Source organism: Amphiprion ocellaris, chromosome 1 (assembly GCF_022539595.1).
Source record: "Amphiprion ocellaris isolate individual 3 ecotype Okinawa chromosome 1, ASM2253959v1, whole genome shotgun sequence".
In the NCBI taxonomy this organism is placed as follows: Eukaryota; Metazoa; Chordata; class Actinopteri; family Pomacentridae; genus Amphiprion; species Amphiprion ocellaris.
Genome location: NC_072766.1, coordinates 23,436,117 through 23,463,010, shown reverse-complemented (window position 1 = coordinate 23,463,010; position 26,894 = coordinate 23,436,117). Strand labels below are relative to the sequence as shown.

General features: G+C 41.5%; 2 protein-coding genes across 3 annotated transcripts in view; both read left to right on the top strand.

Annotated features, from left to right (window-relative positions):
• LOC111577669 (leucine-rich repeat-containing protein 49) overlaps positions 1 to 21,576 on the top strand; it is a 38,199-nt gene extending 16,623 nt beyond the window's left edge. Inside the window, exons 7-15 of the mRNA XM_035954556.2 lie at positions 1,037 to 1,184; positions 3,298 to 3,381; positions 5,214 to 5,389; positions 7,661 to 7,756; positions 13,609 to 13,843; positions 14,756 to 14,941; positions 15,974 to 16,083; positions 19,280 to 19,442; positions 21,137 to 21,576. Coding sequence (XP_035810449.1) covers positions 1,037 to 1,184; positions 3,298 to 3,381; positions 5,214 to 5,389; positions 7,661 to 7,756; positions 13,609 to 13,843; positions 14,756 to 14,941; positions 15,974 to 16,083; positions 19,280 to 19,442; positions 21,137 to 21,352 — 1,414 coding nt within the window. The 3' untranslated portion in view covers positions 21,353 to 21,576. The remainder of the gene's footprint in view (positions 1 to 1,036; positions 1,185 to 3,297; positions 3,382 to 5,213; positions 5,390 to 7,660; positions 7,757 to 13,608; positions 13,844 to 14,755; positions 14,942 to 15,973; positions 16,084 to 19,279; positions 19,443 to 21,136) is intronic.
• A 72-nt stretch (positions 21,577 to 21,648) lies between these two features.
• LOC129349299 (uncharacterized) lies at positions 21,649 to 24,773 on the top strand. Of its 2 annotated transcripts, none has more exons than XM_055012130.1 (2): positions 21,649 to 21,922; positions 24,371 to 24,773. In XM_055012130.1, exons 1-2 carry the CDS (start codon positions 21,649 to 21,651, stop codon positions 24,730 to 24,732), a joined length of 636 nt encoding a protein of 211 aa, XP_054868105.1. In that variant the 3' UTR covers positions 24,733 to 24,773. The 2 variants fall into 2 exon arrangements, 1 of the variants encoding a protein (XP_054868105.1); XR_008602250.1 differs by lacking the exon at positions 21,649 to 21,922 and adding an exon at positions 21,929 to 23,866.
• The last annotated feature ends 2,121 nt before the right edge of the window (positions 24,774 to 26,894 follow it).

Sequence of the window (26,894 nt, the reverse complement as noted above, 5' to 3'; positions counted from 1 at the left end):
ATAGATGAAGTTAGAGGCTACACAGTTTTCAACCACACCCTGCTCTGTATGTACAGCTCATATTTTTGATACTGGACCGTTGGTAGCAGCCACAGACTGCTGCAGGTACACTCATCATAGCTGTGACTAGTATTGAACTGTTTTATTATTGTAACAATACCCAGGAGGGTGCTGGCCATTGTGATTATGAGTACAATTACGCTGAATATGTTAGATGCAGTTAAGCATTCTTTATTATAGCCTGCATATATTTTTCTTATTCTGAGTTATTAGAGTTATTAGACTGGGATAAATAAATAAAAAAACAAGAACTGTCTAGGTTACTGCATGTGTTAGGCTTGTAAGAGTGTTAGATTGGTAGACCTACATTATCCCACAAAACAGTATGTTCCATTGCACAAGGGAAGTCTGACTGTCTGAGATTAAAGAAAAACTTACTCTAATTAGAAAAACATTTTCAAAACACTGCCATTTCCCAGCTATCCCAAATGAAATGTGAGTTGTGAAATGTTGCTCAGTGTTAGTATGAGCTTTCCCATCATTCACAGCTGGTTGTACTGGCTTTAATAGTTCATCAGAGGTTATTATCTGACCCTTTTTAGCATTCAAAGAGCCCTTTGGCTAGGATCAGGTACAGTAGATCCATAAGTCATTCTAGGCAAATGATTCATGAATGTTATTATCACAAATTAGCACTGATCAAATCTCTACTGCCTCACATAGCATGACTCTGCTGTTTCATGTCTCCTTTTGCCATGGGGTGATATCAACAGCCCTCATTGCCCCCTGAGTAATGTCAGGCTGCTAGAGTGCCTGCTAAATTACCAGCCTACCATGGCTTGTTTTAGCTTGGCTCCGTTCTGTCAATACAAGCCAAGGCAAAAGGTTTCAGAGTTAGACAGTGACTTCCCAAAATTAGGTCGTCATGCCTCCATATTATTGTAAGGAATTCAGTGTAGCTTGTCTTAAATATTTGTGTTTTAATGCATAAGTTTAATTCTTGAGCTCATTCAGAATGTTCGTCCTTCATTTTCAGTTTTGATCAGCTAGCCTGCATTGGAGAGTTGCGATCCCTTTCTGAGCTCACCCTGGATGGGAATCCTGTAGCCCTGGAGACATGGTACAAGCAGGCCGTCCTGCGCTGTGTGCTTCATCTGAGACAGCTGGACATGAAGCGCATCACAGTAAGACTGCACTGTTTATCCATGTCAGTATGTGTTTTAGAGATAAACTGCCAACCAGCCCAATACTGCTCAATATAGCTTTAGCTGATAAGTTTCTACTTTATTTTTGTTTAATTTCCAGACATTAATGGCAGTAAATACCATGACCACAGTGGGAGAACATAATGTGCATCATGCTATGTTTCCTTTTCCAAAATAAAAAAGATGGATGCACAAAGATTGACAGAATCTGAGGAAATTGTATCCAACTGTAACTCATCATAACCATAAAGCTATAAAAACCTCTCAAATCAAAGCTGCACTGTCCTCGGTATTTCCATACATGACATTTATGTTCAGCTAATGGGCCAGATCTTTATGTCACTCTACACAAAATTTGTTCCTTAAGGCAATGTACATGTTAATTCTTGAGAGTCACCACAGTTCAAAACAAACTTATTACGAACCAGCATACAGAAGTCTCCCATTCACTGTCAGTCAGGCATCTCCAAGCCAATGTACACCTTTATGATGCTGTACTCTTTACTTTTTGTTCTCTGACATTGGCACAGCATTTATCATGCTCTCTGTTGTGTATTAGAGTTAAATATGGACCAGAGACTAAACTATGGCAATAAGTATGTAGAGTGTACATCTATACACAGTCTAACAAAACAATGATTATCCTTATAAAACATCTTGTCACTGTATTTAAACACTGTGCCAGCAATGTGCTACAGTGAAATATCTGCATGCTTTTAGAAGCTTTCAGGCAGGGAGCACCCAGGTCTGAGCTTGTACTTTAAAGGAATCTGTAAGTGCCACACACCTTGCCCTCAGAACATAGTGCTGATACGCTGAAAAGAAAACCGTTGTAACTCCAATTTCAGCCATTTTCATGTTTTTACTTGAATTTTAAGGTACACGTGGTCCAAACCAGATTTCAGGTTTAGCAAGTTTCATTATCATCGGGGTCTGTTAACATCCTCCAACAAACTACAGCTGTCAAACCTGGAAACTAGGCTGTTTTATTTTCAGAGATTTTATATCTGGGAGATGCACAGTATTGTCTTAACAACAGAAATGTCAGCTTAGCATTGAGGATTCCATTTTTTCAAACTGTATCATGATATTGCTGGGGGGAAACTTTGTATTAGCTATTGAAGACCTAGATTTTTCCCCTCCTTCTGATCTGGAATGACATGCCCTCAGTGCACTTGCTGTCATTCTCCTGTCAGAGGTATGCCTGACTAATCAGAGACTGGCTGTTATTTATGAAAGAAATGGGCGTTAATACTACAAATGAGGAGAAAGTTCAAACATACAGCTGACTGGAGCTTTAATCCTTGATGAAATAGACTATCAGTTGGCTTAGTTTAATGTATCTTATGACTGAATGAAAAATATGTAACATACATGTATATAATTGTATCATTTAGGTGCAAATCCATTTATTATGGCACTTAGAGCTCCCTTATTAAGGCCAACTATTAATCTTTTCAGGAAAGATTTTGGATTCACAGTTGAACTGAAAATACTGTAGTTGACTGAAACTATAACTGCCAGATGGTTAACCTAAGAGACTAAATGGCAAAACAAAGAGTGTATTATTGTTGAAAAATGGCCCCATTTGCAGTCAATACAATATTGATCAGTTGGACAAAACAGCATATGCCCTTTGGTGTTTCTATCACAAAATTACTTTTAAGTAAAGGCACACAGATCTAGCACTTTTTTCTCCACTGCCTGCCATCATTGCCATGACTCTAGAGTGGCTAGCATTTTGCCTCTAATGATCAGACAGAAGCATCGTCTGTGCTAGCTCTCGTCACAGACAGCTGAATATCCCCCTGTTCTTAGCTGGCACACTCAGATTGTGTTGGCAGCATTGCATTCTGGGAGTTTTGGCTTTCCCCAACAGCTGGACTCAGTTTATTTGAGACTGAAAATCAGACGGATAATCCTGTGATGCAGCCGGCTGGTGTGATAATTTTTCCCCCAACCTCCATAGCGGTCCATTTCTGGTGTAGAGAACCGTCTCCCTGACAGCGTCTTTTGTGGTTCCCCTCCCTCTTGAATAATTCAGAACTCATGAATGGAGCGGCACTCTGATTGCACAAGCTATCTTTTTCAGGACGAGGATCGGCGCATGGCAGGTGTACAGGTTCGAAAAGAGGAGGAGAAGAAGAGGGAGAGTCACAAGCAGACCATTCATAAGGTACCACTCTGATCTGAGTTGCTGTTGGTGTCTTTGTCTGTCTGGACTGAGAGTTTATAGCAAATGCAAATTGCAGCCTATGTTTCAGACCGTAGATTAACAAGTGCTCACTGAATGCTTCGGTGTCTTTTTTCTTAAACTTGATGTCAGACAATCCGTTGTGTTTGTTGGTCGGATGATGGTGATTAGTCCCAAAAGTCCAAACTGCTAGCTATAATTGATAGCATCAAGGCTTTTAGCTGTCTAAAAACATCCCATATCAATGAGTAAATCTGATTTGTGTCTTACCTATCTGCTGAATGTTACATGTAGTTTAAATCCAAAGCAAATTACCTCTTTAGCCTCTTAATAGTTTTCTATATGAATCTGTATCTGTTTTTTTTTTTTTTTGGTTCAGCCTGCCTATAAAAACATTAAACATTTTCAGTGAGAAAGCTCTAAAGTTTATAAGTTTTATATTTTTTGATAGTTTCCCCCAGCATTTTACCTTCTTTTTATGTGTCTTCTAACTTATGTGTCTTGAGATTGATGAGGCTGTGTGTGTTTTAGTAGGTCAATAAATAAACTTTTTGGATGCTTTATAGGCTGAATTTTGTAAAATATATCAACATCAGCTCTACATGGCATAACAGTCCTTTTGGGGAAGTAGGGAGGTATACTGTCCACAGGGGTACTGTATTTGTAGTAGGGTCTGTAAATTTCACTCTACTTCTTTAAATGGTCTAAGATGTTCTGTCTTGGACATGCATCTGTTTTGCAGTAAATGTGATGGTGTGTGTGCCAAAGATCCTGCTGGGTCTTTTACTGAGAGAATTATTCTGTGCAGAACTCATTGTCTCTCAGTAACCTAACTCTTGCTAATCCCTGGTGTTGAGAAAATGTTATATTGAATGCTGCAGCCAAGAGTTCACGAGGGCGAAGGACTCACGGTGAACTGATACTGACTCACGTCTTCATTGAGGAGTGGCACATTCCATAACCGAGCATATCGAAACTGCAGCCTGGCTGAGAAAGAACAATGGAAATATAACAGAGAAACACGAGTCTTCTCTCTTTCAGGATGGGATGTCACTTTTTTTCTGCTGTAAGAAGCAACTGCAGTTAAATCAGAATGCTATACTATGGTAACAGGAGAGTGGGATATATGTCCCAGAGTAAAATCAGTATGTATGATCAAATCAGAATTTACAGAGAGGTTCTGTTTGCTTATGTAGTGGTTGTGTACTCTATCTTGCGTTGTGTAGATAATCAGGCACGAAGCATCTTCCCTTTTGGCGTCAAATCCGCCGTTTATTTGCAGGAGCTGGTAAAACACACTGATATTACTCTCACAGTCGCACACGTGGTAACCTCCCGATCGTGCACGGCATCCGGACACAGCAGACTGAGCGCGCATATTAATATGAAAAAAATGAATGAATGAATGAATGAATTGTGTACCTGGTAAAACACACTGATAGTACTCTTACAGTCGCACATGTGGCAACCTCCCGATCATGCTAAAAACGCAAAACAATTTATTCAGCACGGAGGTTAAACTTAATTAGCATTTTTCTAGCAGAGCTTATACTGGTCATCTTACCACGGCACCCAGACACAGCAGACTGAGACCGCAATGTGGGGGCACACACCCCAAGTCTGCAGGGGCCCGGATGTGTGCGTCCACGCCATATCCAGCGGTCACCGTAGGAACCAAATATGTAATATGAGATGGCAAGTGGAATCATTAACTCCGCTACACTTAGTCTGCTCTCTGTGTCTTTCTCAGGAGAATTGTCACTTGACACCTTCTCTGTCCTCTGTCTCTGTGTGTGTGTGCTATGTCCATCAAGGAGAAGCGGCGTCTGGCAATCCGTAATGCAGCACAGCAGTGGGAAGGTGTCAGGGCCTGTCTGGAGCTGCCACCAACCAATGGCGCTAAGGAAGACGTTAGTCCAGAGAACAGTCCTGCTCACAGCCCCGCCCAGACTAATGGCCTTGCACAGGAGCCTTCTCCAGATGAACCAAGGTACTCACAAAATTTAGAGGAAGTTAAGATCAGCTTTGGAAGTAAAACAATCACTGGCTGGTATGACACCAGTGTTATGTGTGTGACCTTGTGTCCCTGGTCCAGAGTGAATGGGGATTGCAATAGTGTATCTGTGATTGGTGTAGTTTAGATATGAATGTTTTCTACTGGCCTTTTTAGTAGCTTGGTTTTAGGGACAGGAAAGTGTGTCGGTTGGTCAGTCTACTATTTTTGGTTTAGATTCGAAGTATCTCAACAACATGGATGAATTGGGTGAATTGCTATGGAATTTATTTTTTATTTTATTGTTTATTTTTGAGGGCTGCACAGTGGCGTAGTGGTTAGCACTTTCGCCTTGCAGCAAGAAGGTCCCTGGTTCGCGTCCCGGCTTTCCCGGGATCTTTCTGCATGGAGTTTGCATGTTCTCCCTGTGCATGTGTGGGTTTTCTCCGGGTACTCCGGCTTCCTCCCACAGTCCAAAAATATGCTGAGGTTAATTGATTATTCTAAATTGCCCGTAGGTGTGAATGTGAGAGTGCTTGTTTGTCTTTGTATGTGGCCCTGCGACAGACTGGCGACCTGTCTAGGGTGTCCCCTGCCTTCACCCGAGTCAGCTGGGATAGACTCCAGCACCCCCCGCGACCCTAGTGAGGATTAAGCGGTGTATAGATAATGGATGGATGTTTATTTTTGAAGGAACAGCACACAATTACAAAAGTAATTGTAACCAGAGTTACCTTGCAGCTATTCCACATCTGTTGGCCAAGGGCAGGTAAAGAAAAAACAACCACAGACATAAAACAGCACAAATGCAAGGTAGTTAATAGAATCAATATGATAAATACAGTGAATACAAGGAAAAAATAATGATGACACTCTTGTGCTGACTCCAGCAAAAGCTTGAGGCTGGTTTTAAACACTGTAAAGTTTCCTGAGTCTCTAATGTTTGTGAGTACGAAATTCCACTTTCCTGCTGTTTTAACAGAGAAAGCAGGTTGACTAAAGGCTGTCATTCTGAACTGCAGTTGCTTTAAGTAAATGCTACTGCCAGCACTGCCACTGCCAGGATAGGCCTGACATCTTCTAACAAGAGAGGGTGTGAGATTAGGAATAATTTAAAGCAACAGGCATGCATCTGTTAAAAATTTTAAAAAATAGATATTTTAGTGATGATGATCCTTTCGCATTTGATCTCGTGCTTTTGGGATTACGCAGGAGTTTGCATCAGGCTTACTATAGTCACACCTTCCTGTGACCAGATTGTAATGCAGTAAGACAGACTGGAATAATCTTACTGTGTACAAAAAGCTTTGCAGGAGACGACCTCAGCAGGAACCTAAAGCTCTTAAATTTATTCCTTTTAAGCTTAATTTTGCAGATGACCTGATTGACTTAACAGGCTTGTATCAGTTACAATGCCAGATAGTGAAAGTATGTCACAAGAAAGGATTAACTCAACTGTTGTTACTAAATGTGAAATACATGCAAACTCTTGCTTACGTTCACGGTCAAGCATGAATTAGCTCACCAGTCAACAAATTGCTTATTGCATTTGTCAGTTTGCCTACAGCATGTTTTTTAGATCTTACATGGTAAAAAATCACAGTATCATCAGCATACATTTGTTTGCTAAATTTTGCATTGACAAACATGCCCCCCTCAGGATTAACTGTAATCACTTTGGTAATCCCCTTACTTTTCATCTACCACCACCATCAAGACAAAATGTAATGTGTCTTATACTTTTTATATTTCACAGTACCTTTTAAAATTGATTAAATTTCCATCAGCCTAGAGTAATTTGCAAAACTCTTTAATTACGGTAGTGCTTTCTGAAGAGATTCAAAACAACCAGTGAGACACAAACTGACAAAGTGGAGGGAGGAAGGTGATACTGAAACTGACAACCATGACAAGACATCAAAATAATGCAGCCTGCTAGTTCAATTGACAGCTGATGGAGAGAAAATGTGGGTATGTAAGTGGGAGAAAGAGAGGAAGAAGCAAGTATGACAGTGAGACGATTGTGTGCATTTCTTTGTAAAAATATTGTCATTAACGTCTAGTCCATCCTGTAATATGTTTGTGTTTGTACTTAGCAAGTACAAAGCTTATTAAACATACTACTATTTGTGTGATTCTGGCTATTTCAAAATGGTCTGCTTTATTGGGTTGTTTTTTTTTTCATCTGAGAAGGTTGTGATAAAGTTTGCTGTTTTGCTGATGATTTTTTTTAATTTTATTTTTTTTAATTTATTTATTTTTTGTCAGACGGATAAGCCCAGGTTCAGGACCAGAGCGACCATCAGGGGGAACAGAGATCCGTCTCCGAACTAACAGTCGTCCAAACAGCCCACGAGATCCCAAGTAAGACAAAAAAGTTCTGATAATCTATTCTGTCTTTTAGATCTGACGCTCTCACTCTTCCTGACAGAATCTCTGGATGTCACATTGTACATGTTCTACCTCCACCTGCTCAAAAGACCTTTTATTTATGCTGTTGTCTGGCTGCTCACGTCTTTGATATTTTTATGCAGTGTTTCAAGCAACTGCTTTATTCTTTTTTTTTTTCATCACGGTTGGCAGAATGACCTAGATAGAAAATGTAGCGAGATCATCCTGGTAACAGATTCAGTCCCTGCAACAGCTGGTGTGTCAAACCCATCTTGTGATTTTCTCAAGCAACGCAGTGACCACTGTACTTCCTTCAGGGGCATGAGCTGAGTGAGTTCTTTGCTGAAATCAGTATATGCATGTCTAAGATGTCTGAAGATGTTTGTCCTTCCAGTGTTTATAACATTATGTTGGAAGGGCTCTAAATCAACGGTCTGCTCTCGGTCTAATATGAACACAGAGCTCTAATATTCTCTCCTACACAGATTGAGATCCAGGTCTGGATGAGTTATGAGGGGGAGGGCTAACATGAAAGTGGAGGCTGTGTCAGGGGCTATTATTACATGTTTTAAAGACGGCCTCTCCTTCCTGCACCAGGATATGAGAATGTCCCTGAAGCAAAATCCCTCAATGGCAATGGCTTTACTTTACAGGGTCTATTATAACTTCATTCACGTGGTTTAACAAGTTAGAGTGACGAAGAGGAGTCACATGATTCAGTCTGCCACACTCCTATGATTTTGGAGTTGTATTGCTTTGGCTACTATTGTATGACAATGCATCAAGAGTGAGTATGAACCCTACCACCGCTATCTTGAAAGAGAAGTAAAATTTGTGATTAAAATGTCAAAGGGTAAAATCTCTAAAATGCCTGGAAATATTAATAGTAGGTGGGAAATTTAAAAGTTGCTTTGTTCAACAGTGTGTGGGTTTCCAGAAGAGTTATAATGCCCACACTGTGTAGTTCACATTACCTGAGATAGCTGCTGAAGTACTACATGCTAAAACGAATTACACCATCCTCCCCCACACAGAGCACGAAGGGGCACATGATGGATGGACTTGTCTCACTTTTTTGAGGTCTGTGAATTGACACTACTACTTTTCCATTTCATGACATCATGTATCAGGTCCTTGGGGTTGTCAATTCCCAGGAAATACTAACAGCAGGAGATATTTTTTTTCATGCACCATGAAAGGACCCAGTATGATTTGTTACGTGTCATCCATAATCCTGCTACTCCAGAATGTCAAACTGTGTTTCCCTTCTAAGTTGAAGTTTAGACCTGGCACATCCACACATCTGGATCAGCTCTGTGCGAGCCAGGGGATCTGGGTAACCACTCGATGTATGTGCATGCATTTCTTCCTTAAACTCGAGCCTGAACTCTATTCTTTAACTCCATGCCTGCTGCAGAGAACAGAAATACGAATTGCAAACATCTATTTCAAACCGAAACCTCCATAATAATAAAACAGGCTAGATTAATGCCACTCACTAATAATTCATCTAACTGAAGTTTTGAGAAAATGGAAACTGAAGTATAGTTTTTTGCTTCCAGCTGTTTGTAGGAGTCTTTCCTCTCAATGTTAAAAGAGCCACAGAATGAAACAGGAGGAGGATCCATATGAGCATCTCCATGTGAAAGAGTTGTGCACATTCACACACTATAAATGTACCTTTATTGACTACTTTAATTATAGATTATCCCTGACACAGAGACGGGATCCATCACGATGCAACTGCAAGTCACACTGTATATATATATATATATATATATATATATATATATATATATATATATATATATATATATATATATATATATATATATGTAAGTAGAACATGTGATGTCATCTCTGGTTTACATTAGTGCTCCCAGTGTGGTGACAAACTAGGTTAAAATGAATGTTGACAGCCCTTTCAGCTTGATAGTCTCAACGTATTCCTATAAAAATTTATGGGACAATAGCATGTGTGACTGCCAAAGTGGGACTGTGATGCATCCCCAAGCTTTTCCCATTTGCAAGCAATTTAAGATGTATCTAGCCACATTTCCCATGAGAAATGAAAGAAGGGATGCATGGCAGCAGAAGAATTATTACCTAGAAATCCAATAGTGGGGCTGGTCACTGTGCGGGGAGATGGAATGGACTATATACTGTTAATACATTCATTTCATAAAGACTTGTGCTAGGATCCCCAACAGGTGGTTTTTCGGGCACATAAATCAGTGACATATTTGAACAATGGTGAGAAAGAAGCTTAGCAGGGTCCTTGAATGAAACATGAAATCCTAAACGAACCCATGCTGCAGGAACACTTTACATTAAGAGTCTACAGAACTCACTACCCAATATGCACACAGCTGAACCACTTGTTTTCACCTTTGAATGGAGGGAAATGATGGATGCTATGTTGTAATGACAGACGAGTAATATTTCACGTTTGTCACTGTCTACCTCACAGTATTGAAGCAATTGAAGACACGTGTTCAAGCTATGTCTTTGGGGGGGATTATGCTGTTGAGCGATGACAGATGTCCTTTTAAAAGTCCTGTAGGATTAAGTGAGATAGATCTAATTGAATTAAATGCGGGGCTGCACAGTGGGTAGTGGTTAGCACTTTCGCCTTGCAGCAAGAAGGTCCCTGGTTCGCGTCCCGGCTTTCCCGGGATCTTTCTGCATGGAGTTTGCATGTTCTCCCTGTGCATGCGTGGGTTTTCTCCGGGTACTCCGGCTTCCTCCCACAGTCCAAAAATATGCTGAGGTTAATTGATTATTCTAAATTGCCCGTAGGTGTGAATGTGAGAGTGCTTGTTCGTCTTTGTATGTGGCCCTGCGACAGACTGGTGACCTGTCTAGGGTGTCCCCTGCCTTCACCCGAGTCAGCTGGGATAGACTCCAGCCCCCCCCGCGACCCTAGTGAGGATTAAGCGGTGTATAGATAATGGATGGATGGATGGATGAATTAAATGCAGTGTCTGATAGGCTAGAGCAGGATCCCTGTAATTGTGACAGATTCTTCACTCCATCTTCCCCAACTTAATCTCTTCTTCTCTCAGCATTTATTCGTAGTTTCATGCCATAAGGGCATTCAGGCCACCTGGCAACCTTTCAGCTATGATTATGAGGGAACAATATGTGACATGATACAGAGTGTGTTGATGACACACTTCCAGCTCCACAGAAGTCATTCTTTACATGACTCATCTACATGTTAGACTCTATTTCCCTCACCGCTCTCCATCTCTCCCTGATTTACTGCCTTTGGCAATCCTACATTTTGGAGGGGTGGTATACTCTGACATTTAAAGTGCCTTTCAGTGTCTGGTGCCTCCCCGTTTAGTTCCATGTTTCTGTCCATGCATGTGCTTTAAACAGGACACACTTGAACTTTGCAACTTTAAAATTTCTTTGCTATCAGTTCTTGTTTACATCTTAATGAACAGACTTACTCTCGGTCAGCGTTGTTTCCATTTGAAGGCAAGCAGAGATTTTATTCCACTCGACAATGTTTACACACTTATTTAAAGTTCTGGTTTATAGTACATATTTTGTGTATCCATCAGTGTCCATGTCCATTCCTGAGATTGGAGTGTACCAAGAAAGCAAATTGCTGACGTTGCGCGTTGTTCCACGTACCCTGTGAAAACTTTTACAGATGTATGTGTTGTGATCATGATCTTTGGGGAAATGCAAAATTTGCTTTCAGGGAACTTTTTTTAGTTGGAGTTGGCTATAGGGGAAAAAAATCGGCAGCAAGGATGACCCTGCCATACCCTATCCATTTCTTTTATTACCTCTCTGGGAGCCCCCACACTATGACCACCCCCTGACATTTGATTAAGAATGGTTTTCATACAGAGTGTATGGTGGCTCACCTTATCTATACAGTATAAGAGTAATGTGTCTGGATACAATAATGATTTATTGGGTATTTTCATATTTGATGACATTCCCCATCAATCAGGCTGTATTATATCAATAATTTGGTTGTTGTGTTCACTGACAAATTGTATTAAATATTTTATGTATAGCTGTAGTTTTAAACTTACTTATTTACAACTTGCTGAGCTCTGAGGCAGACTGACTGACTTTTATCCACTACAGCATACAAACATTGTACTCATACAGAGACCACACACACACACACACACACACACACACACACACACACACACACACACACACACACACACACACACAGAAAGTTTCCTAAAGGCCTGAAAGTTATGCTCCAATCTGGTCCTGCACTTCACCATGTCTTGATGCACCTTGACCATTTACATATTTTTTACACAAGAATGAATCACTTAAAGAGACACAAGTATTCCCTACTGAGAACCTAATGTCGTGGTTATGTCAGGTTCCACCTCCAGCTGTTTAAATGTTTTTCACTGTGATTCCTGGGTTAGTTGCACATATCAGAAATCCTATCTTCACTTTTCAAGACAGTCACTGCAATTCTATTGTTGGGTTTTAATCATTTAATCCATTTTCAAGAAAAATTTGATTCATGGTTTCTTTGCCTTATCTCGTAGCAAATTAAATAACTTTGGGTTTTATACTATGACTGGGCAAAACACTAAAAAGCGATCTGAACACACTACTTGGACTTTTTTCTGAGTCTGCTTATTAATCAACATTAAAACATGTTAGATCTGTGCCCTGTTCAACAGTGCAACACTGATGACCAACAATCACATTTAAATAAGATTGGATTGACTGATGTAAACCATTTACAGTAACCAAAAACTTCAGTATAATATTTTATTCTTCCGAGGGATTATGTTAAATGTTTTAAGTTTATTTTGATTTATTCATACAAACATGTTTTAGATTCATGACAAAAGAAAATTATGAGTGTCTGTACACTTAAATTGTGAACACCAGTATATGCAGACCCTGTGTTTTTGTTAATACTGAACAGTATTTTTGCATGCGTAAGTTCTTTCTCCCTTCTTGATGTTTTTCTTTTACTTGTTTTTCTTATTTATGTGATTGAGACTCCAGTCCACAGAAGCACATCTCTCATTTTACTAATCCAATTTAATTATTTGTCTTTTTTTGCTACTCATTTAGGAGTGGAAACCTCTCTGCAGTACAGAGATGTGAAGTCTCTGGAGGGTCAACCTTGCAGTACCTATTGTTTCCCTACACTAAGTACTATACGTACCTCTCTGTTTACACCATGCCTTCTGGTCCTCTGCCCATGAGTCTCTTTTTCTCACCTCTCAAGTCAAACACATGCTTTCTAAAAATTGGTCTCAACAAGAATCTTGGATTAGACTTCTCTAATCAAAGGATTAGTCTTCTAACCACTGTGTCTTTCTGTTGCAGTGTGATTGCGTGGGTGTGAAATATGAATAGGGGTGATTAGTTTGTTGGCGGGCCGAACTCAAAATGATCAGTGTTTTGTAGCGTGCAGCCAGTGGCCATCTGATGCCCTGCTATGCTGAAAAGTCCCCTGAGTGTCAGTAGACCCAGAAGGCTGAGCTTAGGCACAGAGATTATGTCTCCTTGAGACTCGCCCAGATTCTCCACTCTCACGACCCTCTTATCAGGGAAGGGCACTTCAGCTGTCGTATAGTAGAATAGAAAGTAATTGGGCGACACAAATGGGACATTGACTAGACGAGTGAGCGTCCTCTTGCCTTTTCCGTCTCTTAGCACAATGGCTGAGTTTTCAAGCAAATGTAAGCAAAGTACTTTTGGCTCCCAGACATTCTTCAAGTTTCACAAGGCAACAAATTTTGTGCACTCAGCATACCAAGACTGACTTATGAGGAGTGTTTTTGTGTATATTTGTGTGTACTTTGCAGGCTTGTGGAGGCAGGGAGCGGCAGTGTTCAGAGCTTATCCTTGTCTGACAGTCACCTGGCGGAGCTGGACGGAGACACCTTGCGTTTGTTCGGACTCGGAGCCCTGGAGGCCCTGGAGAGGGGCTGGGGTGTTCAGACTGCTGGTGCTGTCACTGTAATAACCTTCCGCTACATCAACTTTGACGCCATTGTACCAACACTGCCGCGAATAAGGGTCAAGTTCCCAAATCTGTCGGTGAGCCCATATATCATAACGAGCCATGCAGTGTTGACATAAATTCCTCGAGAAAAAACCTGCACGTGCGTTTTTGATTTAAGCTACACGTGGTGTTGGTAAATGCTTAATGTCATTTATTACCAAACTGCAATGACATGATACAAAGAGGGAGGCCTTTAGAGGCGTTGGCCAGTGGATGCCTATTCCCTCATAGATTCATGTATTCATCCCCTTTGGAAGTTTACATCTTTTACTGCTTTACAACCTAAACTCATGATCAATATAATTTTGCTTTTCTGACAAGAATTTACAAAAAAGACAATTTTGTGTCCAAGTGAAAACAGATTTTTACAAAGTAAGATGCTAAGTTTAGCAGACACCAAACACTGCACATCATTACAAATGCACCATCCCCACTGTGAAGCATGGTGGTGGCAGCATCATGATATGGGGCTGTTTCTTGGCAGTAGGCTCTGGAAGGTTTGGAAGGGTAGAAGTTAGAATGTATGCAGCAAAATGCAGGAAAATCTTGAACAACAACCTAATGCAGCCTGGAAAATTTTTACAGCAAAACGATGACCTAAAGCATACACCCAAAGCTGCACAGAAAAGAGAACAAGGTAAATGTTGTGGAGTAGCTGAGTCAGAATTTGTGACTTTACTTGAAAAGGGCTGTTTGTTGAGCAACCTGACAGCATGAGCAGCTGTGCAACGAAGAAAAGGGTAAAACTGCAATGTCCAGATGGGCGAGGCTGACTGAGACCTATTCACACTAGCATAAATTACAGCCAAAACTGTATCTACTAGATCCACACAATCCTCTCTGAACCCCACAAGTCTTTGCCATATTCAATTCAGTTAGTTACAGGCCTAATCATTTTCTATATCCAGTTAAAGGCCTCTCTGACCAGTTTGTTACTTTTTCTGTAGCACCTGATCTTCTTGGAAACCAACATCAGCCGCCTGCCACAGCTGGCGGCCCTGGCTCAGGTGAGGCGTTTGGACCAGCTGACCGTCCACCCAGAGGGCAACCCAGTGGTCAGTCTGACTCTGTGGCGCTCCTTCGTCATCTACCGCCTCTACCACTTCAACCTGCAGAGGATCAATGGCCAGGAGGTGAAGTCCAGCTTTGTTTTTAATGCAAGCCTCCCGCTGTATATACTGAAGGTGGTCAGTTGTTTTGCAGGGGAGCAAATGTATTGACCAACAACAAATTTCACTCGTAAATATATATTATCAAATATTTCTTTTATACAAGAAAACAGAATTGTTTGATGTACCATCTGCAAAGTAAATGTGCAAATTTAAAGTTGAATAGAATATTATGACTTTTCATGCTAACTTGCTCTCTGGAAGAAAGTTTAACAACATGATTGATACCTCACTCCCGACTATTAATAACTACATCCAGCAGCAGTTAGTTTATCACAGAATCTGGAAACAGGTAAAAAGCTATAAAGTAAAAAAAAAAATAAACAGTCCCTCCATAAGTACCTCTAAGAATGTCAAGTTTACATGTTATATCTTGTTTTCTTTAATCTGTGTGGTTAATGGTTCCAAGAAAGAATCTGACACAAACCTCCCACTTAAAACGGCAACTTGTTTTCACACTCATGTCTATGTTTGGACAAAACAAATAAGACTAAAGTGTGCTTTAGCTGTGCTGGTAGGTGGATGTTGTTAGCTCCAGATAGAATCAGGTGAGATGTTTTCCTGTTTCCATTTTCTTTAAACAAGATGACTGGTGTCTGAATATAGCTTCACAGTTCATGGACAAATATATGAGTGTTATTGATTTTCTCATCTGATGTTTCCAGCAGAAACTGAAAACCGTACTTCTTAAATTGTCAGACTATATATTTTCTGCTGTTTGTCTAAAATGATAGATATATGTTCCCTGGAATGTCCTACCTGAGGATTTTCCCTCTACATTCTCTTAGACTTCATTTGATAAATGATCTTTACATCAAGTTACACCTGCTGCTTGTTTTCATTGTCTGCTGCTGTTTTTGTTTCATCCCAACTTGTATCTGTTTGAGTGTAAATATTGTACAACCCTGTACAAAGATGCAACTTGTGTAAGGAAAAAGACAATCAGTAGAGTATCTTGAGTGTGTTTGTAAACACATGTTTGTGTTTTGACCTTAGGTGACCATGAATGATGTGATCGCTGCAGAGCGTGTGTTTGGGACACTGGGTCATATAGCAGCCACTGAAACTCCACGTTGCCGTCTGCTCCTGCTGCTGGAGGAGTCCAGGTGAGAATTTGATCTCAGACATTTTATCACATCAGTTTAACTACACTTTAATGACAGGTGTGTGTGCTGTGTCTCAGGCCTTGGATGCTGTTTGTTTAAATATGTCAAGAATGTGTGGATTCTGACATGAATATGTGAGTTACAGCTTCTGAGCGTGTGTGTACATGCCGGCGTGTACAGTTTCGTGCGTATACATTTGTGTGTGTGTGTGTGTGTGTGTGTGTGTGTATGCCTGCAGGTCTGTGTGAAACAGAGACAGAGCCTGGCACCGAGGAGCCAGGGGAATTAGACTATGTGTCTGAGGGTAAGGGTGGGTACTTGGCAGTTCGACACAAACATTCCTCTCTCTCCCCAGCCAAAAATCTCTTGAGGTCTGTCACTCTGGGTCAATGAAAAACATCCTTGCAAAGCAAAAATCTACTGAACTTGTCACGCACAAGAATATTTTTAAAGAACTTGCTACTCAAGGGCAAATACTAAGTAATGGCAGGTCAAAAACAAAGCTGCAACCTGTATTAATGTTCCTTGTGGGAAAACTGTCAGGTTGAGTCAACTGAACTGACTGTATAACGTGTATCTCTATTCTATTCAATTTATATTGTTATAGGGTTAGGATTGGGGTTAGGGTTATTATTAAAGAAATATACTGCTCTAGTAGAGGCATTTGTTATAGTTTTTTTTCTATAAGTCTAAGACAGTGATGGTAATGTGCAGATGTGACTATAAGTTTTGGAGGTGCAGAATATAGCAAATGCACCTATCTTGAAAAACAAGCAAAATCCCTAAAATATTGTTGAGCAGTATAGCAGTACTGCATGTGAGTCCACTCATGAATTTAAGTTGCTTCTGTGTCCTCAGTTGCACTTTTAGAATCGCGCTGAAAACTTTCAAACATTGGCTCTCTGCTGCATCTCACTCCTGATTCATGCACGTCCTGTTGTGGAGAGATAGTACAGAACAGCCCAAGGCTAAAGACGATTTTCATATCAGCACTGAAGTCCTAATAACTGTTATCTGCATGCAAGACCTTTACCCCTTAAGTCAATTGTATCTGTTTGTTACATTATAAGATGCTGGTAGACGTTTTAGTTTTTCAAAACCTTACCGCTGTAGACTGTACTTTACATATAGAGTGACATATTCAGCACTGCAAAACGGCATTGAACATCTTTTGGGTTCATCTTCCCACAGTATTTTTTTTTGTTTGTTTGTTTGCTATTGTGTTGTTCAGGGGATTGTGGGGTTGACATGAAACACTGTTGAGGTGTCAAGTTTCCTGCAGGGGTCAGTGAGTAGAGGAAGGCCATAATATTCCCAGGGTTTGAGGATCCTGATACTGTAAGATGCCATGGATGTTATGTTTCGTATGGCTGCAATTGGACCCTTTGCTTGTCTAAATGTGTGTAACAGGCATGACTTAGACATAACCTTTAGAACTCTCACGATCTTATTACATTAAATTCCTTCAAACTGTGTCTTGCAGTGTAAAGAGCATTAACAGAATACCCTGACCCTGTCAACACCACACATGTAGAATCCCAATTTGGATAAAATTAAGCTAAAAAGTCTATTTGATTTTGGTTTTATTTTGCTATAGACAAAGTCTCTAAAACTGAGCTTTAGGCCAGTTCATGTTTCGCAGCTAATCTGGTTAATGTCCTAATTCCATGGGAATACTTACATGAGATTACTGCCACCAATCAAAGTGTATTTTGTTTTTAATTTTTTATTTAGTAAAATCCAGCAGGGAAATACAAAATGCTAGCAGTATGCCACCAGTAAATACATCCTGATTCATCCCAGCATGAAGCTGCGTGAGTAGAATGATGCAGTTTGTGATTCTTTTGCTGTTTATTTACAATTTGACAATGTTGTGGGAGAGAGAAAAGCCGAAAGCATTGTAACTTTTTTTTTTAAGTTAGAAAATGTTTATTACATTGGCACACATGCACTGACTGGTTGTTGAGGTCCTTTGATTTCAGACTCAGCTGATCGCTTGACCTTCTTCCCCTGGAGATGTAGCTCTTTTTTTTCTATTTCACAAATCTCAAACGGTCTTTTTTAAAAGAAAACAGTTTTAATGTGAGACTGAATTCACCCACTGTGATGCACAATGCTGCTGTGGATTACAAATCTGGAATCTTACAAAATGAAACTATATTGTAGGACCTTTAAGCAGATGCCATCTGCTCTGTTTTTGTAAAACTCAGGCAGAAATCAAAGCTTTGTGTTGACTTTTTGGCCCCAAAACTATTTTTGTTCAGCTGGACTTTTCTGATCATAACTACTGTTTTTTCAAAGGAATTTTATACACAAATACATTTAACTAATGGAATTTCTTAAAGGTGTACATATTTTTTATGCTGATGTGATTCTCACTGACAGTTACAAATATTGCACAAAAATAGACTATCTACTCAGCAAGCCCCCCCCACCCACACACACACACACACACACACACACACACACACACACACACACACACACACACACACACACAAGTCTAGCCTCCTTAAACTTGTCTTACCTTGTTAACCAACGTGATGCACGATTGATGCATTTTGTCATATGCACGTACACGCATGCGCGCACACACACACACACACACACACACACACACACACACACACACACACACACACTACACAACAATCTTATCTCATATGGAATGTTTGCCTCCAGCCTGCTCTGACTATTAAGATCATTTCAGCATCCTGGCACTGGCCCGTGGAACATGTTGGTGCAGTAGTGTATCACATGAGATTTCTTACTAATGAACAACAACATTTGACATAGTTTACATCACTTTTAAAATCCTCTGCTGCTTTGTTCACACCCTGCCGCAGTGTGGTAAGATTGAAATAAAAACACTGTCATTTAAAAGGAAAACTATTAACATTTAAATCAATGTAACACCAATTTAATTGCTGTCATCTCATAAATGATGGTGTTATTCAGAGTTCAGAGTTTTTAATCCAGACTTTGCGGTATCTCCTGTCAATTCTAATGGATTTTACAAGGGGAGTCATTTTTTTTGTTTCTCAAAAAGCTTGTTTCACAGAGAGAAGGATACTCTATTTGATGGACACGAGTATACTTTTATTTCCTTGGTGTTACTCACTTGTGGCCACTTTTTCTCCCCAGGTGCATGTGTTTCTTCACTCACTCATCTCTCTTTTCCTTCTTTAACCTGAAGGAAGCGGCAGCTGCAATTCCTGTTGGAGGGGCGTGGCCGCAGGGCAGGACTGAGTCCAGAGGAGCTGCGAGATAATGGGAAGCTTCTGGGTGAAGGCCTGAGCAGAGCGTTGTTTAACTACCCAAGCAGAGACTGCAGTGCAGAGAGCCCTGAGGTTACTACGGTTGTATACACAGTAGTTTCACAACAACGTGCTTGAGAAAAATCCATCAACCCTTGCAAATGACTAACATGATGACTTTGATTGCTTCATGAACCATGAATTAGCTGTCTGCCAATAGCCAGCAGGGCCTTCTGAAGTTGCAGAGTGCTTCAGCCTTTACATCTTAAAGCTTTCACAGAGAAGCTGGAATCAGGTATCAAAAGCAGACTTAATTAACATACAAGAGGTAACTTGAAAAGGGACCGGGTTCTGGTGTCATTAATGCCATTACGACACAGGTCATCACTGCACCATTCAAAACTAATCCCATAACAATGAGAAATGTAAGAGTGTGACAGCAGGTCTCGGAGCTATTACCATGTGGGCAGCACTCCTCAAAGATGTTTGGCAGAATTCACTGTGGTAATGCTGCCTATGATTTCACTTTCAACTATACTGTGATTTCTAGTAACATTTTCCTGAAAGCTATTGCAAAGAGACATATTGCACTGCTATTTTATTTGTACAAATCACTTGCCTATTATCTGCAAGGCTCAAGGAGACAAAAATGTGCTATGTCCTTTGCAAAACTGAAATAGGAGACCTTCCAAACTTTACCACTGGTTGTACCAGAAACTGCATTGGATGACATGACATGTCCTGCACAGCCCGCATTACATCCACAAGCTTTAACGGGGAGTTCTGGGATGCTAAAACCACTTTCCTCAACCAAATACAGCTAACATGACTACACATGAGCATACTCCTAGTCTAGAATATTACCTAAATCTTTGCTCTTTACTCACTCTTAAATTTCACAACAATATATAAATGAGATTTGGGATAACAGCCCACTCAACAGCTCAAAAACTCACTTCTATAGCTTCTATAGCCTCTTGTCTTTTTTCCTGGCAGGACAACTAATGCAGTTTCATCCTGTTTTATTTTGGCACAGACTAGAGTCCATTTACTGAGGATGGAGGAGTGCATCTGACATGTTTGTGCAGATCAGGCACCAGTGCCTCTTTGCTGTCTGCTTTGTTTTTGCTTTTCAGCCCCTATTCAGGCCACCTCCTTTACTTCTACATAACATTGCAACTTTTATTTTAATCAGTGGACCTGGATGACATTATTTTTCTATCAAATGTCATAATAAAACCGACACCATCAATGAATTTGCACTACAACCAAGTAGCGCCCTTGTAATAGAAGCCTGTTATAGCATATACTGTATCATGGTATACATATAACCTCTGCTGAGCAATGCGGAATGCTCAGAAAGAAGCCCAAAGTAAGAGGTAAAGGCTTAAAGAAATCATTGGATTCGTTAACATCTTTGTCTGCTGTACGTAAATCATTGAACAGGCATGCTGTTGATTGTAGGAATCTGCGGCTCTCCAACAAACCACTCCACAATGCACCACCATTTCCAAAATTTCCTTCTATACTTTATGCAGATCTAGCAGTTATTACACCCAAGGGTTTACTCACGTATTCCTAAGGCACTGTGAACATTTGAGAGGTACATTCAATAAAGACACAAAGGATTATAATTGTGTGTTACTGGCTTAAGGGCATTGTGTCTGTCCATACTTGTGTCGAGATTAGGATGACTCAGTACACCAGCTGATTCCAAAGGTTTCACATCATTTTTCTTGCTGCTGTTAAAGTAAAATGAAATCAACATGAATAATATTCTCTGTTTGTTCTCACAGGAGGGCACTGTGGAGTCATCAGAGTGTGCTGCCATGACAGAACAGTACCTCCAGGAGTTGGTTCAAAGAGCATCAGACATCAATCTGAAGCACGAGGCTTTACACAAGCTCTGGCCCTCCATGTTTGCAGAGATGGTGAGAGACTGTGTTTTGGAGATGAAGGACCTAGCAGCCTTCCGCCAGGCCCACCTGGCAAAGCTCTCCGAGACCAAGTGAAAAGGACCAAAGGTTCACTTGTAGACCACACAAACATGCGCACATGTGGACATAACTTTCCTGGGCACCTACTTTCTTTCATTTCAAACTCTGTTTATAACACTTCATCGCTTAGGGAATTTATCAGTTTTAACATCTTCGGAAACTAGGACAAGATCTTTTCTTTGTTTACCACTGATTTTCTGTATATTACTTGGTATTAAAAGATTCTGCATTAACACTGAGTTTGTGTACATAGTTTTCATGGTTCTTTTTACTAGTAGTGAGATATTTCAGTCAGATCAGTTTCTCTTTAAATGCAAGCAACGGAAAGTATGTTATGTCGACGACGTCTGCTGCGGGACGTGGTTCGCCACCACTCCACCGGGTCTGTCGGCAAAGACTTGGACCATCATAGCAGCTGTCTACAACACGAGTTTGTGGACTCCTCATCGCCGCGTTTCCATCGCTCCACCATCACCTCCCCCCTTACCGACACCGAGCCACAGGGACAGCTGGCACCCGCGGCGGGTCCTCTGCACACCAGCCCCGACGCAACCCCAGCTGGAAGCCCTCCACACCACCTCTCCCGTAAGTCCACAACCTCCCGTCCACCACTCGCCCCACTCTTCGCTCCCACTACACTCATCATTGGTGACAGTATCATGAGAGGCATCAGGTTCTTCAACGCTATCACACTGTCATTCCCTGGTGCTACAGCTGCAGATATCGCTGTCAAAATTCCTTCCCTTCTCCGCTCACTCCCCTCCTCTGTACACCGCATTATCCTTCACGTCGGCTGCAATGACACAGCGCGCCCCCAGTCTGAGCAGATAAAACCTGATTTTCAAAATCTGATGGACTTACTGAAAGACTGCGGAAAGTCTATTTTTATTAGCGGGCCCCTACCAACGGTAAACAACTCTGAGCGCTTCAGCAGACTGCTCAGCCTGAACACCTGGATTAGCTCGTTCTGCCGTGCCAGGAGAATTAACTTTATTGACAATTTTAACTGTTTCTGGAACAGGCCAGAATATTTTAACAGTGATGGCATTCATCCAAACAGGTCCGGCAGATCACTTTTAATCTCAAATATCCAATACACCGTCCACACTTCAGACTGACTAGTGCCAGTGTTTACATCCATCTCTTCTTCACGCTCCACTGAACCGCCTCCCAGCTACAGCGCACCCCTCTGTCCCCACCTGGAACTCCCCCCATCTTCCCCTCCAGCACACCCACTGCCTCCCCCCTCTGGCTCCCCCTGCCCGTCACCCCCTCTCTACCAGAATTCAACAAGTTGCCAAATCCCCACCATCATCAGCTTCAGACAACCTCGGCAGCCTTCCCTCAGAAACTGCCATTTTGCTAACCTTTGCCCACTTCCACGGACCTCACAGCCTTGTCCCCAGAAGCCCTCCCCTAATCACACATCCACACTTCACCTGAACTTTGCCCTCTTCAACACCCGCTCCGTCACCAGCAAAGGCCCCATTCTACAATTATTCATCCTGGACAATAAACTGCACTTCCTCTGTCTAACTGAAACATGGCACAAACCACTGGACTTCTACCCACTCAACCAAGCCACTCCCTCTGGATACACGTACCTCAACTCACCCCGCCCAGAAGGTCGAGGAGGCGGCATCGCAGTCATCCACAAACAGGTCTTCACAACCATCCCACTTTCCATCCCTGCCTCCCCCTCCTTTGAACACCTTGTTTTTAAATTACCCGGTCCCACCCCAATGGCCACTGCTATCATTTACCGGCCACCTAAACCAAACCCCTCATTTCTCCCTGACTTTTCCCACTTTGCCACCCAGCTATCAGCTACATCTCCCTCAGTCCTCATCCTCGGGGACTTCAACTTTCACATGGACAACCTTCACAGCAAATCTGCCTCTGTCTTCCTAGACCTCCTACAATCACTCAACCTCACCCAGCATGTCAATTTCCCCACCCACAACCATGGACCCATCCTCGATCTGGTCTGCTCCTCTGGTCTCACAGTCTTAAATATCTCCAGCTGTCATCTCTGACCACCTAGCAATAACTATGGACATCAGCCTTCCCACCCCTCTGCCCAAGGAAAAACGGACAGTCTTTTTTAGAAACACCAAATCACTCTCCCCCTCTGTATTCTCCGCCTCACTGACCACTGCATTGTCCGTCTCCCCCCCCATCAACCGAAAACCCCACTGACCTCATCAACCACTACAGTGCTCATGAAAGACGTCAAACTACAGTGGCATCTCCTCGTGTTTCTGACCGAACACATTGCAGTGGAACAGCACAACAACCATCCTAACATTGGATAGTGAGAAGATCCTGAAATCACTATATCACTCTTTTCCTTCTTTAACCTGAAGGAAGCGGCAGCTGCAATTCCTGTTGGAGGGGCGTGGCCGCAGGGCAGGACTGAGTCCAGAGGAGGTGCGAGATAATGGGAAGCTTCTGGGTGAAGGCCTGAGCAGAGCGTTGTTTGACTACCCAAGCAGAGACTGCAGTGCAGAGAGCCCTGAGGTTACTACGGTTGTATACACAGTAGTTTCACAACAACGTGCTGAGTAACCTCTGCTGAGCAATGCGGAATGCTCAGAAAGAAGCCCAAAGTAAGAGGTAAAGGCTTAAAGAAATCATTGGATTCGTTAACATCATTGTCTGCTGTACGTAAATCATTGAACAGGCATGCTGTTGATTGTAGGAAGCTGCGGCTCTCCAACAAACCACTCCACAATGCACCGCCATTTCCAAAATTTGCTCCTATACTTTATGCAGATCTAGCAGTTATTACACCCAAGGGTTTACTCACGTATTCCTAAGGCACTGTGAACATTTGAGAGGTACATTCAATAAAGACACAAAGGATTATAATTGTGTGTTACTGGCTTAAGGGCATTGTGTCTGTCCATACTTGTGTCGAGATTAGGATGACTCAGTACACCAGCTGATTCCAAAGGTTTCACATCATTTTTCTTGCTGCTGTTAAAGTAAAATGAAATCAACATGAATAATATTCTCTGTTTGTTCTCACAGGAGGGCACTGTGGAGTCATCAGAGTGTGCTGCCATGACAGAACAGTACCTCCAGGAGTTGGTTCAAAGAGCATCAGACATCAATCTGAAGCACGAGGCTTTACACAAGCTCTGGCCCTCCATGTTTGCAGAGACTCCACATCTGCCTGGACCCCATCCCCACTGCCCTCCTCAAAAACTGCCTCCCTGTTATCTCCCCCCTCATCTCTAACATCATCAACACTTCCCTCAGTACTGGCTGTGTCCCCCCACCCCTCAAGCTCGCCTCTGTCTCCCCCATCCTCAAAAAACCTGGTTTGGATCCAACCTTCCCTCACAACTTCCGGCCCATCTCCAACCTCCCGTTCATATCCAAAACATTAGAACGTGTTGTCGCTGCCCAGTCCAAAGCACTCAATAAACTTCAACACATTCAAAACTCTGCTGCCCGACTCCTCACTCCTGTTAATGTATTTTATGTACAGCGTCTTTGAGTCACTTGTAAAGCGCTTTATAAATAAAATTTTATTATTATTATTATTATTATTATTATTATTATTATTATTATTATTATTATTGTTATTATTATTATTATTATTATTATTATTATTATTATTATTATTATTATTATTATCATTATTATTGTTATTGTTATTATTATGTGTGTTAGACAGTTTACATATGAAAGTCATTACAGACAGCATTACCAACACTTTGTACATCACAGTGTCCTATGAGGCAGACACTGTATGTGCGCACTTGGAGGTCCAAAAACTATGAAGAGTTCTCTAGCTTGTAAGAATTTCGACTGGAATGTCCCTGAAGGTGTGGAGGCTTCACCAGTTTCCAACCACCTGTTCCTGCTCCTCTCACTGAAACCAACCCATAACAAAAAAAAAATTTAACCCTTATTTAATCAGACATGTTGGCAGAAAACACAGCACCAAACCCGGGGGAGTATCTGCAGGGTGGATGGAGTGTCAAACAGCTCCATGAATGCCCATCAAGGGGCTGACAGGTACTGCTGTCCTCTGTCATCCGCCCCACTGGAGATCGGTGCCTTGCTCATGGGCGTTTCACTTCAAGGGGACAAAACACCAGGTTATGTGTTAAATGAGTTTGTCTCTTCTCAGTGCTGGCTGGTTGTTTTCTGTTTTTTCTGAGAACATTCATGTCAATCATCCACATGGTGCACTGTCTCCAAAGAGCTGAATCCAAGCCACACCTTTAAGACTTCTTTAGTTCACTGCTTTGTCCAGACATAAAAACATCTACATTTTTTTCATTTTTTGATTAGTGATGTGAGTGCTTCGTGGTATTTACTTTCCTCCTGCATTTTTGCCCTAACAGTTTTGGTTAATCCAAACATAAATATGTAAAAATGTTGTGTAGGGAGTATGGCACAGTAATGTGTAGTTTTTTGGGGCCACCTGTCCCCTGACTATCTCCTATGAAAGCCTTGTGTTCTGCTTTGACAGGAAACCACTCGGTGCAAATGTCTTCCATCAAAAAGCTACAGCTTGTTTGTTTCGAGCAACTCTGATAAACAACATTTCTTTGTGCTGACACATTTTGTCAGTTTATGGGAGTACAGCTGTCAACAATGTGAAAGAAGTCTAGTCCCAAAGGACTAACAGAGCTCCATGACTAGTGACAGCATGCAGAGGCAGAGATGGAGAAGGGGAACAGTGTCTCATCACTGGAAAGCAGTTTAGAAGTCTAGATAGTGCAGCATTTCCTGTTACTACTCCTCCAGTTGTGGCAGCTCAACACATTAACACGAAGTCCATATGTGCTGGTGAGTAATAACCCACAGTGCTGCTCCCATTAAAATGCTATTTGTTCATTATAAGATCACTTGTACTAAATGGCAAATTATGAAAAAAGATGTTTTAAAATCATGAAATTTATATAATTTAGTGTATACAACAGGCATACAGCAATGCACATCATCGTCTGTACACAAAAAAGTAGGATCCGTCTGTCTCCAGTGGAGTGAAGCTCCTTCATTTCTGTTTTTCCAAGCGTTAAAGCTGATGCAGACATTTTTGTTGGACTCATAGGGCTACACTTCCGTACTAACCTTTCAGCATATTGTAACTTAAGTGATCTGACAAGAAATTAGACTTCACCACCTTCTCTTCAGGCTTTAGAAAATCAACTAGTGAAGGGGGATTTCAGCCAATCACAGGACATCTCACCCAGATCAGGTGTGAGACAATGAAGAGTAAACAAGTCCACAGGAAGTCATGGTGCAATGAGACAGGGGACATTTAATCAGGGTGAAGTTTGAATTCTGTTTGAAGTTTACTTTAACTGTTTTTGCGTGTCTGAAGTATGTGCATGTGCTTGTACTCATCTAGTAGGATAAGCTAAGAACAGAGAGGGGAGAGGAAGATGATCTACAGGAGGAAGGCTGGATTGTAGGTACTAATTTCACTTATTTTTATCATTTTTCAAGTTGTATTTGGTGTGGTCTACACCAGTGTTTCCTAAAGTAGTGGTCAGACCCACAGGGGGCTGTGAGACACCAAGGAGGGGTTGCA

Bases quoted from the DNA above. Each gene is read 5' to 3' on its own strand.
- LOC129349299 (XM_055012130.1), top strand. From the start codon at position 21,649: ATGCAAGCAACGGAAAGTATGTTATGTCGACGACGTCTGCTGCGGGAC. The intron at 21,923-24,370 runs GTAAGTCCACAA...TTGTTCTCACAG, and splicing joins CCCTCCACACCACCTCTCCC to GAGGGCACTGTGGAGTCATC.